At 33.8% G+C, this 13,330-nt stretch overlaps 1 protein-coding gene and 1 long non-coding RNA gene across 5 annotated transcripts in view; one reads left to right on the forward strand and one right to left on the reverse strand.

The window, feature by feature from the left end:
- Window positions 1–13,330, reverse strand: part of LOC127527290 (uncharacterized) — a 349,656-nt gene that overhangs the window by 168,845 nt on the left and 167,481 nt on the right. The gene's annotated exons all lie outside the window — the stretch shown is intronic.
- The window catches only part of col12a1b (collagen, type XII, alpha 1b), a 167,320-nt gene that overhangs the window by 133,521 nt on the left and 20,469 nt on the right, over window positions 1–13,330 (forward strand). For all 4 annotated transcript variants that reach the window (XM_051925538.1, XM_051925539.1, XM_028797515.2 and 1 more), the window contains 9 exons: window positions 578–736; window positions 1,662–1,739; window positions 3,627–3,713; window positions 4,088–4,141; window positions 5,481–5,576; window positions 6,507–6,560; window positions 9,914–9,967; window positions 11,718–11,771; window positions 12,141–12,212. In XM_051925538.1, coding sequence (XP_051781498.1) covers window positions 578–736; window positions 1,662–1,739; window positions 3,627–3,713; window positions 4,088–4,141; window positions 5,481–5,576; window positions 6,507–6,560; window positions 9,914–9,967; window positions 11,718–11,771; window positions 12,141–12,212 — 708 coding nt within the window. The remainder of the gene's footprint in view (window positions 1–577; window positions 737–1,661; window positions 1,740–3,626; window positions 3,714–4,087; window positions 4,142–5,480; window positions 5,577–6,506; window positions 6,561–9,913; window positions 9,968–11,717; window positions 11,772–12,140; window positions 12,213–13,330) is intronic.

The raw sequence follows: 13,330 nt of genomic DNA on the forward strand, positions 1-13,330 counted from the left end.
TTTTGATCTTTACTTTACTTACCTTTCAGCTGATTATATCACATGACCCTATAAACCCTTGTAAATCTTTTCATATTTTCAATATGACATTTAGTAATGTATATGTATCTACCACAAAATTATACTCTAGGTTTGAATCCTGACTTATGGATGAACAAAAGTTTAATGTGATTCTTTGATAGATAGTGTAAGTATTAAAGCAAAATGTCATCCATAATCTCAACAAACAAAATATATATGTGTAACCACCTTGCAGAACAGCACTTTTGTGAATCTCAGTCATGTAAGATGGTTCCCCATATACCATAAATTGTTGGGTCTGCACACACCAGATGTGACCACACACCTTTATGATTTTTTCATTAAAATGTTTTCTTCAAATATTCTACATATGCATGAATGACTGACATTTTTCTATAATCTAACTATTTGGACCTTGTAAAATCTGTCAAGCAAATACATGGGAGCTATGAAATAGTCTGGTGATTCCAAGAATAAAAACTAACAATACATTATTTTAAATGTGCGTACACTTTGAGACTCAAGAGTATTGAGGTCAAATATTTGTTGCTTTCAGATTCATATAATCGTCTCCCCAAAGAGTGCAAAGATACATATTGACTGCAGAGAGATTATGGAAAAAGAAATTAAAGAAGCTTCTAACATTACTCTGGATGGTACTGAAGTACTTGGCAAAATGGTGAAGTCAAGAGGCTCGAAAGGAGAATCAGCAACGGTAAGAGAAAAGTAGCATTCAAATACTTGAATTCTGCCTACCATTTTCTGGCATTATATCTTCTAAATTAAGTCAATTTATACCTATACATAAAAATATTTTTCATTATAAGTCTGATTTTCAGCACTGTCAACAACTGAGCATTATATATACCTTTCTTTCTTGAAATTAATTCCTTCTTTTTCATATAACTAGTCAAACTTACATTAACCTAAACCATACTGTGCACTGTTTCAATATCATGCATACATCCCTCCATTCTTGTTTATCATGGCACTATAGAGTGATGATGTGTTGTATGTTGGTCCCACATACAAATAGGAACTTCCCAATAGTTTGTGAAACTTACAAAGTGACTACTTACTACTACCATTACCACTACTGAACCTAACAGACATAAACCTATAATTTGTTTGAGATTTGGCTTCCTACAAAGAATATTAAACACTTTTTAACCCATTATGCTGGGGTTTTAACTGTATTGTTATCAAAACTACTTACCTCTATTTTTTTGTAGTTTTTTTTCCTGACTTTCACTTCACTATATCTCACAAAATCCTGCTGGTTTCTTATGTATTATTAAAACTTCTGTCCACCATTTCATTTTTTTTTTTCTTTTTAAATTTTTTCACATGGCATGTCCTCTCTTGTGTGGATCACCATCCTAATAATGACACTGTATAATGATCTTCATTATGCAAAAACTGCCTACTTCCTACCTGGCTGACTTCTGTAATGTTGCAAAGCATTCATAAGCCTAAATTATGTCATTCTGAAATTAATTCCGCAAGTTTTTTTTACTGTAATAAATTCATTTTTACCAAATGCATTATGTTCTTCAGATGAAAGATATTGTGAAGTTATTTAATGAGAAACACACATTTCATTGAAATTGGTCACTTTTTCTTTTGTTTTTATGCTACAGTTCCAGCTCCAAATGTTTGATATGGTGTGCAGCGCAGGCTGGACCAGTAGAGACAAGTGTTGTGAGCTTCCTTCTACGGTAAGTGACAGCAAACTGTAGTTTCACCACATGAACTTTAAGAGGATTTTACCTTTTAAATATAAATTTATAACAAATTCTTCCATGTCCAGAAATATATATATAATTGTCTGATGTGGCAATACATAAAGCGTTATGCCTATCGAAGAAGTTAAGACTTGAGTAAAAGAGTATGCTTTAACCAATATATTCCTTTTCCCTATAATAATAATATATTTTATTTATATAGCAAATTTTTATCGACTAATTTGCAACAGCATTGCTATTCAGTATCTGTTACACAGCCATCTCACAAACAGCAATAAAGAAATTCTAACCATGTTACCTAATAAAGAGTAATATTAGTCCAGTATTCACAAGTACAGAAATCATTCCTGGGCTCGGGCCCTAACTGTGTTGAATTGGCACAAGTCTGTATGTCTGTATGAGTGTCTCCTTCAACAAAATCAAAAGACAGGCATGCTAGGTTAATTTGCCACTGTAAAGTAGTCAAGTCTATATGAGTGTGAGTGTATGTTAGTTTGCCATTACAAAAATGTAAAGATCTCTCTGTTAATTTCTCTGCTGCTGAAAATTGTATATGGTATCATTTTCTGAGCCTATCCTGGTGGAAAGGAGAGTTGTACAGTGCTAAGTGCTTTGAAATCCTGCACCCACTCATTATTTGGTTAGAGTTTAGAGTGGGTCTGCATGGTTTTTCTCCCACATAAATGGGGATCTGAATTTTATGCTAATTGGTGATTCCAAATTGGCCTAATGTGCATATGTGTTCTGTCTACGGTAGATTCCTGCATTCCTTTCATTGCTGTTGAGATGATCCTAAACTGGATTGAGCAGGTTTTAGAATATTACTGGATATTTCAATATTCTGCATAGTTTGCCTTACAGGGATATGAATCCTGATCTGATAATCATGGACACACTCTAAGTTAAAATTAGTTAATTGTTAATATTGGACAGATACATCATCTATCCATTAACTTTGTGTACCAAAAATCTATAGTAAGGGTTGCAAAAAAAACATATTTTGTAAGTACTATAAGAATAATTTATTAAGTTTTTAATGAAATGGAAGAGTCCATTACAGGTTTGTGGGAAGCATAAGCCTATACCAGTAACACTATATTCAAGGTCAGAATGAATCCCACATAGAAAATTAATCCATTGCAGGGCATACCTATATACACGCCCATGCTAACTCACATGGCACTAATTTAGAATTGCAAATGGGAACAAAAAGAGAAAAGAGTGCTTGCTCTTATGTTTCTATATATAATTTTGTTGAGTGTTAAAATTTTGGTCTTCTTTGCAAGAATAAAGTAAGGAATTATGGTTAAAAAACTTGAATAAGTTGGTACACATAATAAAACCAGAAGCATACATTCATATGTTCAACCCATTGAAACATTTCCTCCATCATTGCTGATGTCCCAGAGTCTTGTGTTCTAGGTCTTACACCCTTTTAATATCATGTAAACATCTATGCTCGGCTACTCAAGGTTACACTTGACTATTTGAATCCAGATTACAGTCTTCCTCTCATTTTTTCCAAATACATGCAAAATTTTCTACCATAATTTTTAGTTTTCTGCTGTGGTCCATTTAAAAGCCAAATTATACTAGGTTACCAAAAAGACTGGTCTGAATTTGATGGGAAATGAGCTCCAGTTTTGTTCCTTAGCTTTTGTGATATAGTGATATAAAAATATAAACTTAGTAGTGCTGAATGAGAAGAGTACACAAAGACTATGAAATCTGCAGTTAGAAATAATTAGCCTGTGGTAGTCCTTAAGTTTAAAACCTGCGACAGGTAAAATGCTTTGGAAACCAATAGTTTCATATTTCTTTACTACAATTAAGTATTACATTGCTTTTCTTTCTTTCCAGAGGGATGAAGCAAAATGTCCTGCTCTTCCACATGCATGCACATGCGCACAAGACAGTGTTGGCCCACAAGGACCTCCTGGACCCACAGTAAGAATATTTCTTTTTATCAGACATAGAATTTGTAACATTTAGAATACTTTGAAAATAACTTCCTTTTGAGATTGCTTCATTATAAAATATCTGACAGAGATGTCATGGGTCTGCATTGTCAGAATTACAGAGGAAAAGTAAACTATGCATATGCTGGAAGTTTGCAGAAATACATCTTTCTTTGATAAATTTTAAATGAATAGTCATTTCCAGTTAAGCATTGTACATAAAAAGGCAATAAATTTGAATTTACTTCAATTTCATTGTTTTGCTAAAAAAATGCACTTAAGCATACTGTGGGTCTTTAACTTGGAATATTTATACAGTAAAAGGCTACATTGGACTTTAATGTTTCCTTGTTTCTCTCTTAGGGTTATCCTGGTAATAAAGGTCCCAGAGGAGAAAGAGGTGAAAATGGCCCACCTGTAAGTTGAATATTCAACATGCTGTTATGTAGATTATTTACTGAATTTTAACTTTATTTTTTTTTTGATAATGCCAAGAGACATTGCATGCAGAAGATTTAAAATTGATATACTGAATAATAGTGGAAACTATTTAGGACCTAATATTTGATTTTTTTTTTCCACAAAAAATTCTCATTATTGTTTTTGGCTAATCTGGTTTGAGATACTTACAAAGAAGTTTTCACTGTTAATCATTATTGGGCATCAGGTTTAAAAAATGTAACTGCTCATGAGCTTTTGAGCACATATCAAACCTTTACTTAGGAGCAGAGACTCCCAAAGCAGTAATAACGGTGAATTTTTTTGGAGAGACAGTACTAAAGTCTTGAGATTTATGATACATCTTCAGCTTAAAAAATACACAATAAGAAAGACTACTTGAAATGGTCACAAATGAGCACATGGATTTCTGGATGTTGCCAAAGTAAGCATATCCTGCTGAGACTGCTTGGGAAAATAACCTAAGTGTCTTCTATTCTAAGTAGAACTGATGAGATGGGGGGATGGGGTTAATATCCCAGGGCAAGGTAAAGTAGACTTTGGCCAGTGTCCATGTAGTACTGTTAACTGGACTGGAAATCTGTAAGGCTAATCCAGCCCAAGTGGTGAAATCATCAGCTCAGATCTACTTTTTATATCTGCGATGTACAGTATATATCAACATGGCTTAAACTCAAAATCCTGTATTACTAAATCATACTAATATTAATATAATAGTATAGTTTAAAATTATTTAAATTAATATTAAGAGCAGTGGATAATGTTATAAATGGAATAATCTTTTTCCAAACAATGTAAAAGACTGGCTACAACCTTGAATGTTTTAGTTCTTTCAGGTCTTGGAATATGATGTCTAGAGATATTAATTCAATGTGTAGGTCGGAATGTTAATTCATGGTACTTATTTTGTGTATTAAACATACGTATATATATATATATATATATATATATATATATATATATATATATATATATATATATATATATATATATATATATATTTGCAGCTGGAGATCCACGAAGGGAGAAAAAAGAATCACGTATCATAAAATAGTTTTTTATTCCTGAGCTTTCAACCCCTATCAGGGGTCTTCATCAGAGGATAATGCTTAGACTTACAAGAATCAAAGGCAATATATAGCAACACAATATATAGCAACACATTCAGTGGGGGGTGGGGTGGGGTGCCTTTAAGTAAACTGAATTGTTAACTCCTATAGAAATACCTCAGATGTTGTTTACAATTGTGTAAATTCTCATACAACTCTGACTTCTTGCCTTTACATGTTCTTTGCAGGGTCCCTTGGGTCCTCGTGGTGATCTTGGTTTGCCAGGACCACAAGGACCCCCAGGTCCTCAAGGACCTAATGGGCTGTCCATTCCAGGAGAACAAGTACGTATTAATTAATTCATTTTTGGTGTGTGAGTTGGCAGTGATAGACAAAATTTGATCAATTACATTTGTTTAGTGACCATATGGTACCACAAAGTACAATTTTAAGTATCGTCATGTCTAAATTGTAATAATTAGAAAACATAATAATTTTGAAATTGGAAAAATGATGATGGAACAAATTGGGCTAACTTATTAATGTTAAAGCAAAAAACCTCATGGAAAAGTTAGACATTCTGGTTCTGTGATGTTTTAGATATGATATGCATTTAGTGTCCACCTTTTTCAGTGTTTTGCCTAAACTAAACAGAAATACTTATAGAGCACTGATAAATAATTGTCCTTTTCTACTTTCTTTAATTTATTTCAATGAGACTCCAGTCTACATTTTTGTTAAACTCTTTTTCATTATTAATTAGGCTAATACAGAGAATAGATCAAGTGGAGTTGTCAAGCCCAAATAGTCAAAATTGAATTTACTGCAGGATATTTCATGCTGTGATTATAACTCGTGGCTGTCTTTTACTTCATAAGAAGCATAATATAACATAGCAAAACACTGTCAAACCCACTTAAACCACTTAAGTTTAAATAGACAGGAAAGTCACATAAAAAGAGGTACTTAATTTTGGAACTGTGAAAAGAATACATGTAATAAAACAATATTTTTTATATTAAGGAATAATCAGTTTTTCTAGCATGCAACATTTCTTTCATTTTATCCTTTAGCTGTTGTGGCCTTGAATCAGATGTCTCTTGCACCGTTTTAAAAGTGAGATTGTGAGATTTTATAGCACACATTGATATATTCAAAGCTGATTTCCATCACTATCAAATATTTTGATTTAAGAGACAACCCCCCCCCCCCCCCCCCCCCCAAAAAAAAAAAAACTTGATAAATGTACTATAATATTTATATTTCTTATGCAGGGTCGTCAAGGACCAAAAGGTGATCCAGGAGATGCTGGTTTGCCAGGTCATCACGTAAGTTTTCTGTTCTTCTAATTTGGTAGCAAATAGTTGACCCAATTTTGTAAAGCATACTATATGTGCATTCAAATCTTTCTCAATTCCAACCAAATTGTTTAATCTTTTTTTAATAATAATGAAACGTACCTCTTATTTTCACGGTTTATTGTCATTAAATTTTAAAAAATAACTTTGCTGACAAACATTATACAGATGAAATAAATATAATGTTTCTTAGTAATATTTTCTTAAATTATCCACCATTCTTTTTCCAAACCTGCTTATCTTGAATAGGGTCACAGGGAAGCTGGCCTTATCTCATAATTTGCTTATATATTTTTCCTTTTAATGATTATCATTCTTTTGAGCTACTGTATAAATTCACAATATTCTTCTCATTAACTTTGGCAGTCATACAAACTGGTGTGGCATTGTGATTTTTTTCAACATGTCCATTTTGCTGTTTTGATTCAAAGCTAACAGATCATCCACTTTAGGATCATTTTGTGAAGCTCTAAAGGGGACTATACAATTATTTTTACTTAGCTTAACTTATTTTATGAAAATTTGTTCTATGCCTAGGAATTGCTCTTTGGCGGGGTTATCGGTGGAGTTATGTGTATCATTATGTGATTCTTCCGATACACTGGTAAACAGCATTGGTGGAGCCATGGCTCCCAGCCACATGTCTCCATCCTAATATAACAATAATTCCCCCTAGACTAAGTCTACAGAGAGCCTAAGGAGGAATTGATAATAATGAAGCTTTACTTTTTGCTTGCATCTTTATTTAACTCAATCCAGGTCCGTATAATGATATGGCAGTTATCAGTGACTTTATGCTCTTTTTAGTACCATTTATTCCAGTAATCATTACTTTAAACTCTGTGTTTGTGATTTTCTACCCTGTCACAAAAGCCACAAAGAGCCATAGCAAGGTTTGGGGCAGCCACCCGTATATTTGGTTTCCTGGCTACAAATCATCGTTTAAATGATAGCACTGCTGTGCACAAAACCAAGTCCAAAACAGAACTGAGGAAATAGGGAAAAGGTGGAGGCTTTTAAAGGGGAATACAGGAAGTGAGATCAAAGGGGTCTGGCTCATGAAGGTCTTCAGCCATAGGTTTGAGCCCGGATGTGACATCACAGGGGCCAGAGCCAGCAAGGTCTCCTTCCATAGGCTCGGTCCCGGAAGTGACATCAAGAAGGCCTGGTAGAATCTCCCATGAATTGTCTACAGGAAAGGGAGAAAAAGAGTCAGTGCACTCTGCCACATCCCGATATGACTCGGAACTGCCCTTACTCAAGCCCTTTAGCTGCCTCCCATGCACACATGTGTGACAACCCACAATAGAATACAAAATTGCACTTTTAATATATGGATTTGTCACAAATGCTTCCCAAGATGGTATCTGTAGTACCTTAGAAACTCCACCTTCTACTTCTTCCCCTCAGTGGTCACTGCAGTGGAGTTGTATTTCCCGTTTCCATCCCATTTTATTTCCGGTAACCTTCTTATTACACCCAATCTCCTGTGTGTCTTTCTCTACAACATCTTTCCAACTGGTATCAGTCTCCCTCACCTTATTTTCCTACCAACTCTATCTCTAAAACTATGCAGCACACTGTCTTCTTCTTGTTTCCAAATGTGTGGGGGCTTAGGCATTGTGCAGGACAGTGGGGGCTGAGAGAGTGAGAGCTCAGCTGACCTAAACAGGGAGCGTTTTGCTTGCAGTGTTCAGAAGCAATATCTGCTTGACACGAGATCAAGGGACCTTCTTTAGCTCCCACCTGCTGTAAACTGCATTGTGGGTTTGCGGATACCCACCTATTGTTACCACAGTGCAAATCTGCAAATTAAGATAGCTGTTGTGTGTGTGATTCCATGACAAAACATGTGTCCAACCCAATAGGGTCTTTTCCCGTCATCTTCCACTGTCTTCTGCTATACAGTATCCTTTAAGATTTTTGCTCCCTCTAACGTAAATATTTTCTGCTTGACCCATTTTGTTCACCCTACACATCCAAACCAGCATTTTTATCTCATTAATTTTCATTCTTTCAGCTGTTTGAGGGGTTTCTGCAATATGAAACATTTATGGTCTTAGTATCACTTTGTATATTCATCCGTTTCATTTTGGAATCTGTCACTTTTGTAATCTCCATTTTTGACATCCTGTTCTGATGCTGTACCTAATTTCAGCCTCTGTCCCTCTCTTCGAATCGTAGATTCTACTTGACTCCACTTCTTCTAACTCATCTGCTCTCTGCTTTACTTTTGCATTCACATATACTGAGTTTTATCTATGTGTCTTCACCCTGTGGCCCTTGAGAATATCTCTCCACTTCTTTAAATCTATTTCTAGTTTCTCCCTTGTACCCCTTGTGTCATATAATGTAATATCATCTGCATAAAGCATTGACCATGGAGACTCATTCTTCACTTCCTTACTGATCTCATCTAATATTAGTATAAACCATTACGGGCTCAGTGCCAACCCATGATATAACCCATCTCTCTCTCTGAACTCTTCTCATATCATTTTTTGTAAGTTAAGTGTTGAATCATTGCCTTTTGTTTGAAAACTTTGTAAGCAAGATGAGTTCCCTTAAAATCATCCGTCATTGTGGCCATATCGCAAAATATTGAATTCTATACTTTCTAACATAGTATTGACAAATATACATCACCAAAATATACTGTTTCAGGTCACCCAAATGTTTCTCAGTGATGACCACTGTGTAACCCAACAAGTAAAGAACTATGCAAATTATTGCCCACTTAAACTAATGATTAATGTGCTACTCTGCAGATATTTATGGAGTGCAATAAAATGCTTATTCCTCAAAGAACAAGAAGAAAGGGAGTGTACAACATTTAAAAGGGGAGATGAATGTGCCTCAGCTATACTATGCTATACTATATATTGCTGTGTATTTTATTGCACAAAAATTGTGTGACAGATGTAATTTATACAATTCCTTAAAAGTCATTTGTCATTTTTTATGGAACAGTATAAAATACATAAGGAAGTTTCCATATGCTTAAACCTTTACCATTTTCTCTTTTATGGTCAGAAAACTATGCAATCCAGGTTTGTAAAGACTCATAAAAGGAATCTGGAATTCATTAAATGCCTTGTAAATTTTCTCATAAACATCAAAGGCAAGCAGAATAAGCTGCAAAATGTATATCTAATACAAAGCAAAAAAAATGCAGGAATGAGAATGTTTATCAGAGTTGCTGAAGCCTCACAATATACTGCTGGGTTTTATAAATGTGCTGTAACTACGAGTAAGCAAGTGTTCTGAACAGCTGAATGACTATGTTGTGAGTAAAAGTCTTTACCTTTTCCATTTTTGTACAGGGACCACAAGGTTCAATCGGTCCTATGGGCCCTATCGGTGCAGCAGGACCCAGGGTAAGCAGGATTGCCTGTTGTTATTATTTTCAGATTATAAATATGCTATGCTTAGCATACACTAAAAAGGAAGTGTACTTTCTTCTGTAATAGAAGTGGTCACTTCTCATTCCATTTCACATAACAACTACATATGCGTGTTTTTAATTAACTGTAGCCAAGAAAAAAAATGATTATAGAAATAATCTGTAACCTCTGTTATACTGCAATTTATAATGGATGCTATTTCAATGCAGTCCTTATGGTCTGTGTCTTAAGTGTGAGTGTAGAACTTCACTTGACATTAGGTATAACTATGAAAGATTAGTATGTAGTATGAATGAAATTCAAATTATGCTTGATAAACACAAACAAGCAAAAAGGACTTAAGGGTTATTGTTTTTTAAAATAACCATCCAGTTACATGCACATAGCAGAGACACTATTGTACTGTACGGTAAAGTATACATTGACCTGAAATGTTGACATTGTGAGCCATATGTAATTTATCTATCTATCTATCTATCTATCTATCTATCTATCTATCTATCTATCTATCTATCTATCTATCTATCTATCTATCTATCTATCTATCATACACTGCTATTGGTAATTATTTTTATATAGTGGCTTTATCTATCTATCTATCTATCTATCTATCTATCTATCTATCTATCTATCTATCTATCTATCTATCTATCATACACTGCTATTGGTAATTATTTTTATATAGTGGCTTATCTATCTATCTATCTATCTATCTATCTATCTATCTATCTATCTATCTATCTATCTATCTATCTATCTATCTATCTATTCTATAATCACAACTGTTGTACAGTATGTTACTATTATAAGTCTGGTTAACAGTTTTCTTTCTGAACTAATGAGTTATAGCAAACAACATCAATATTCATTCAAACAATACCTTACTAAAAAGTAATTATGATACTGTATAAAGGAAGAACTATTCCTTTCATGTCCAAATAGCATAACACAATGAAATGAAAAGCAACCTAAATGCTTAACAGATTAAGACAAAATATTTTTCTGATAATGTATCGATTATTTGTGTTTTCTTTATTTTCTAAAGCATGGTATTGAAATGTATTTCAGATGCTTGACAATGCTGGCATACAAAATATCTCATCAAATGGCTACATATGAAACAAAATAATTTATATCTTTTTTTAAACACACCACGCTGTAATATTAAGCCAAAAGAAGGAAACACACACACACATATATGATTTGTATAGTCTGCTTCACTCAGTTCACTTAGTCTGTCAAATCTGAAACATTTTAAGAGTGTAGAGGTTAAAATTTGTGTGTTTAATGCTGACAGATGTCCCCATAGTTTTTCACCTGTAAAATACACAAACCATATATTTATTGTTGACCTTAATCATAAGGTGTTTTTAGATGTTTAGCCAGCATAGTTCTGCTCATGTCTGCTGCTTCTTTGTGTGCCATGATTTCAGCAGCATAATTCACTAATCATTTACATTAACATTTTCTTACTTAGATGTTCCATTTATAATTAATTCAACCATGCTTCCTCTCTGCTAATAATTCCAAGCCAAAAAAATTTAATTAGGGTGAAGGGGGCACCCATTATTTACATACCCAAGACTGTACAGACAACAACAGCAACCTCTCTGATGATAAATGGTTGTTTCGTCAAACTTTCAATTTGACAAAATAACCATAAATAAAGGATTTTGAGGTGTTCACTGTCATGAATTTCATTTGATTTTTTTTCCTATTACAGGGCCCTCCAGGAAAGGAAGGATCATCAGGCCCTAGAGGCCCACCAGGACAAATGGTAAATCCTAATACATTTTGAACTAAACAGTTTTAAATTCAAAGACTCCATCCCTGGTTAATTATTCTACCTTGAATAATTTACTCTAGACTGAGGAATTTTCTCAACTATTATTCACATGTCAGAATTACCAGGAAATATGCCTTGTACACTATGAAGTAGTTCTTTGGGGTTTTTTTTCTGAAAAATCTTAGTCACAGACAAACTTCTGATAAAGACCCTGTATAGTTAGATTTTGATGGCTGTTTTATAACTGTTACTAATAATTTTTATTTCTGTATACTAGCCCTTCTTTTTTGTTTTTGAACTAAATATGTTTAAAAACGTATGTGATTGAAAGAAAGACCTTTCCCACTTCTTATTCTCTAGGGTGCACCAGGTGCACCTGGTATGCCAGGTCCAACTGGAAAGCCAGGAAAACCAGGAGATCTTGGGTCACCGGTAAGTACTAAATTTATCACAGGGATTATATGCTGAGAAAACTGTTTTCCTTAAATATGTTACTTTCAGTTTTATTGTCAAGTCAGCACAATTGGTTTATATTGAAACAAGGCCAAAAATAGTGAATATAATCCAGCTGCTGAAGAATTTCTGGCAAAAAAAAGATTACGCAAAAGTGAGTGCTAGTTAATATTTGTATTTTTTAAGGCCTCATTGATTTTCTGATATTTAAATTTAACTGCATATTTATCTTATGTGAAAGAATTTTAATAGTTATACCATTTATCCCTTATAATTTAAAATTGGAACTGGGTGGTTGTCCTGCTCAGATGGCTTAGAAGAATTCTTGCTTTGAATCAACTATTGTATATGTATTATGTTAAGCATAATTTAAGTAAAAAAGGAACTGTAGTATCATACCATGTAAATCAGAAACTTGGTAGCCATATATTGCTGGAAGGCTTGAAAGTGGTACTTTAAGCATGAAAGCAAGAACTTTAAATCTTTTAAATATTAAGGAAGCTACTGCATGCTGCATTCACCTTATTTTATTCCACTCTCTTGAATCTTTGAATCTGCATAAAAAATTATGCATTTAAATGTGATGCTCTGGTAGCTCGGCTTCCTCACACCTCTAGAATGTTGATTTCATGTTCTTCCCTGGTTTCCTCATGTGGTTTCTTTTTCCACTTGTATTCCAAAAACATGTGTGTTACTTTAAAGCAGGTGTCCTTATGTTCAATCTTGGAGGGTCATAACGGCTACAGGCTTCTGTTCCAACACAATTTCTTAATAAGCAAATAATCATTTCTTATAACAGAACTTATTTAATTTTATGGCTTGTAATTGATTTCATTCTGTCACTTCAGAACATTCCTATGTTGTAGCCTTTTTCTTATGAAGGATATCATCCAAATTATTTGAGGCCACAAGCAGATTAGTAACTTTCAGTCCTTTGCTTTTTTCCCATTCATTTCTTTCCATATATTTTATTAAAACAGATACTTCATGATGAAAACATTCAGGGGGAAATTAGATGGCAAGCTGTTTGTTCTTTTGCAATTTGCATCTCATTTTTAATTTGTAGTTGGTTAAGAAAACAAGAATGAATTTGGTTG

Source organism: Erpetoichthys calabaricus, chromosome 3, assembly GCF_900747795.2.
Source record: "Erpetoichthys calabaricus chromosome 3, fErpCal1.3, whole genome shotgun sequence".
Classification (NCBI taxonomy): domain Eukaryota; kingdom Metazoa; phylum Chordata; class Cladistia; order Polypteriformes; family Polypteridae; genus Erpetoichthys; species Erpetoichthys calabaricus.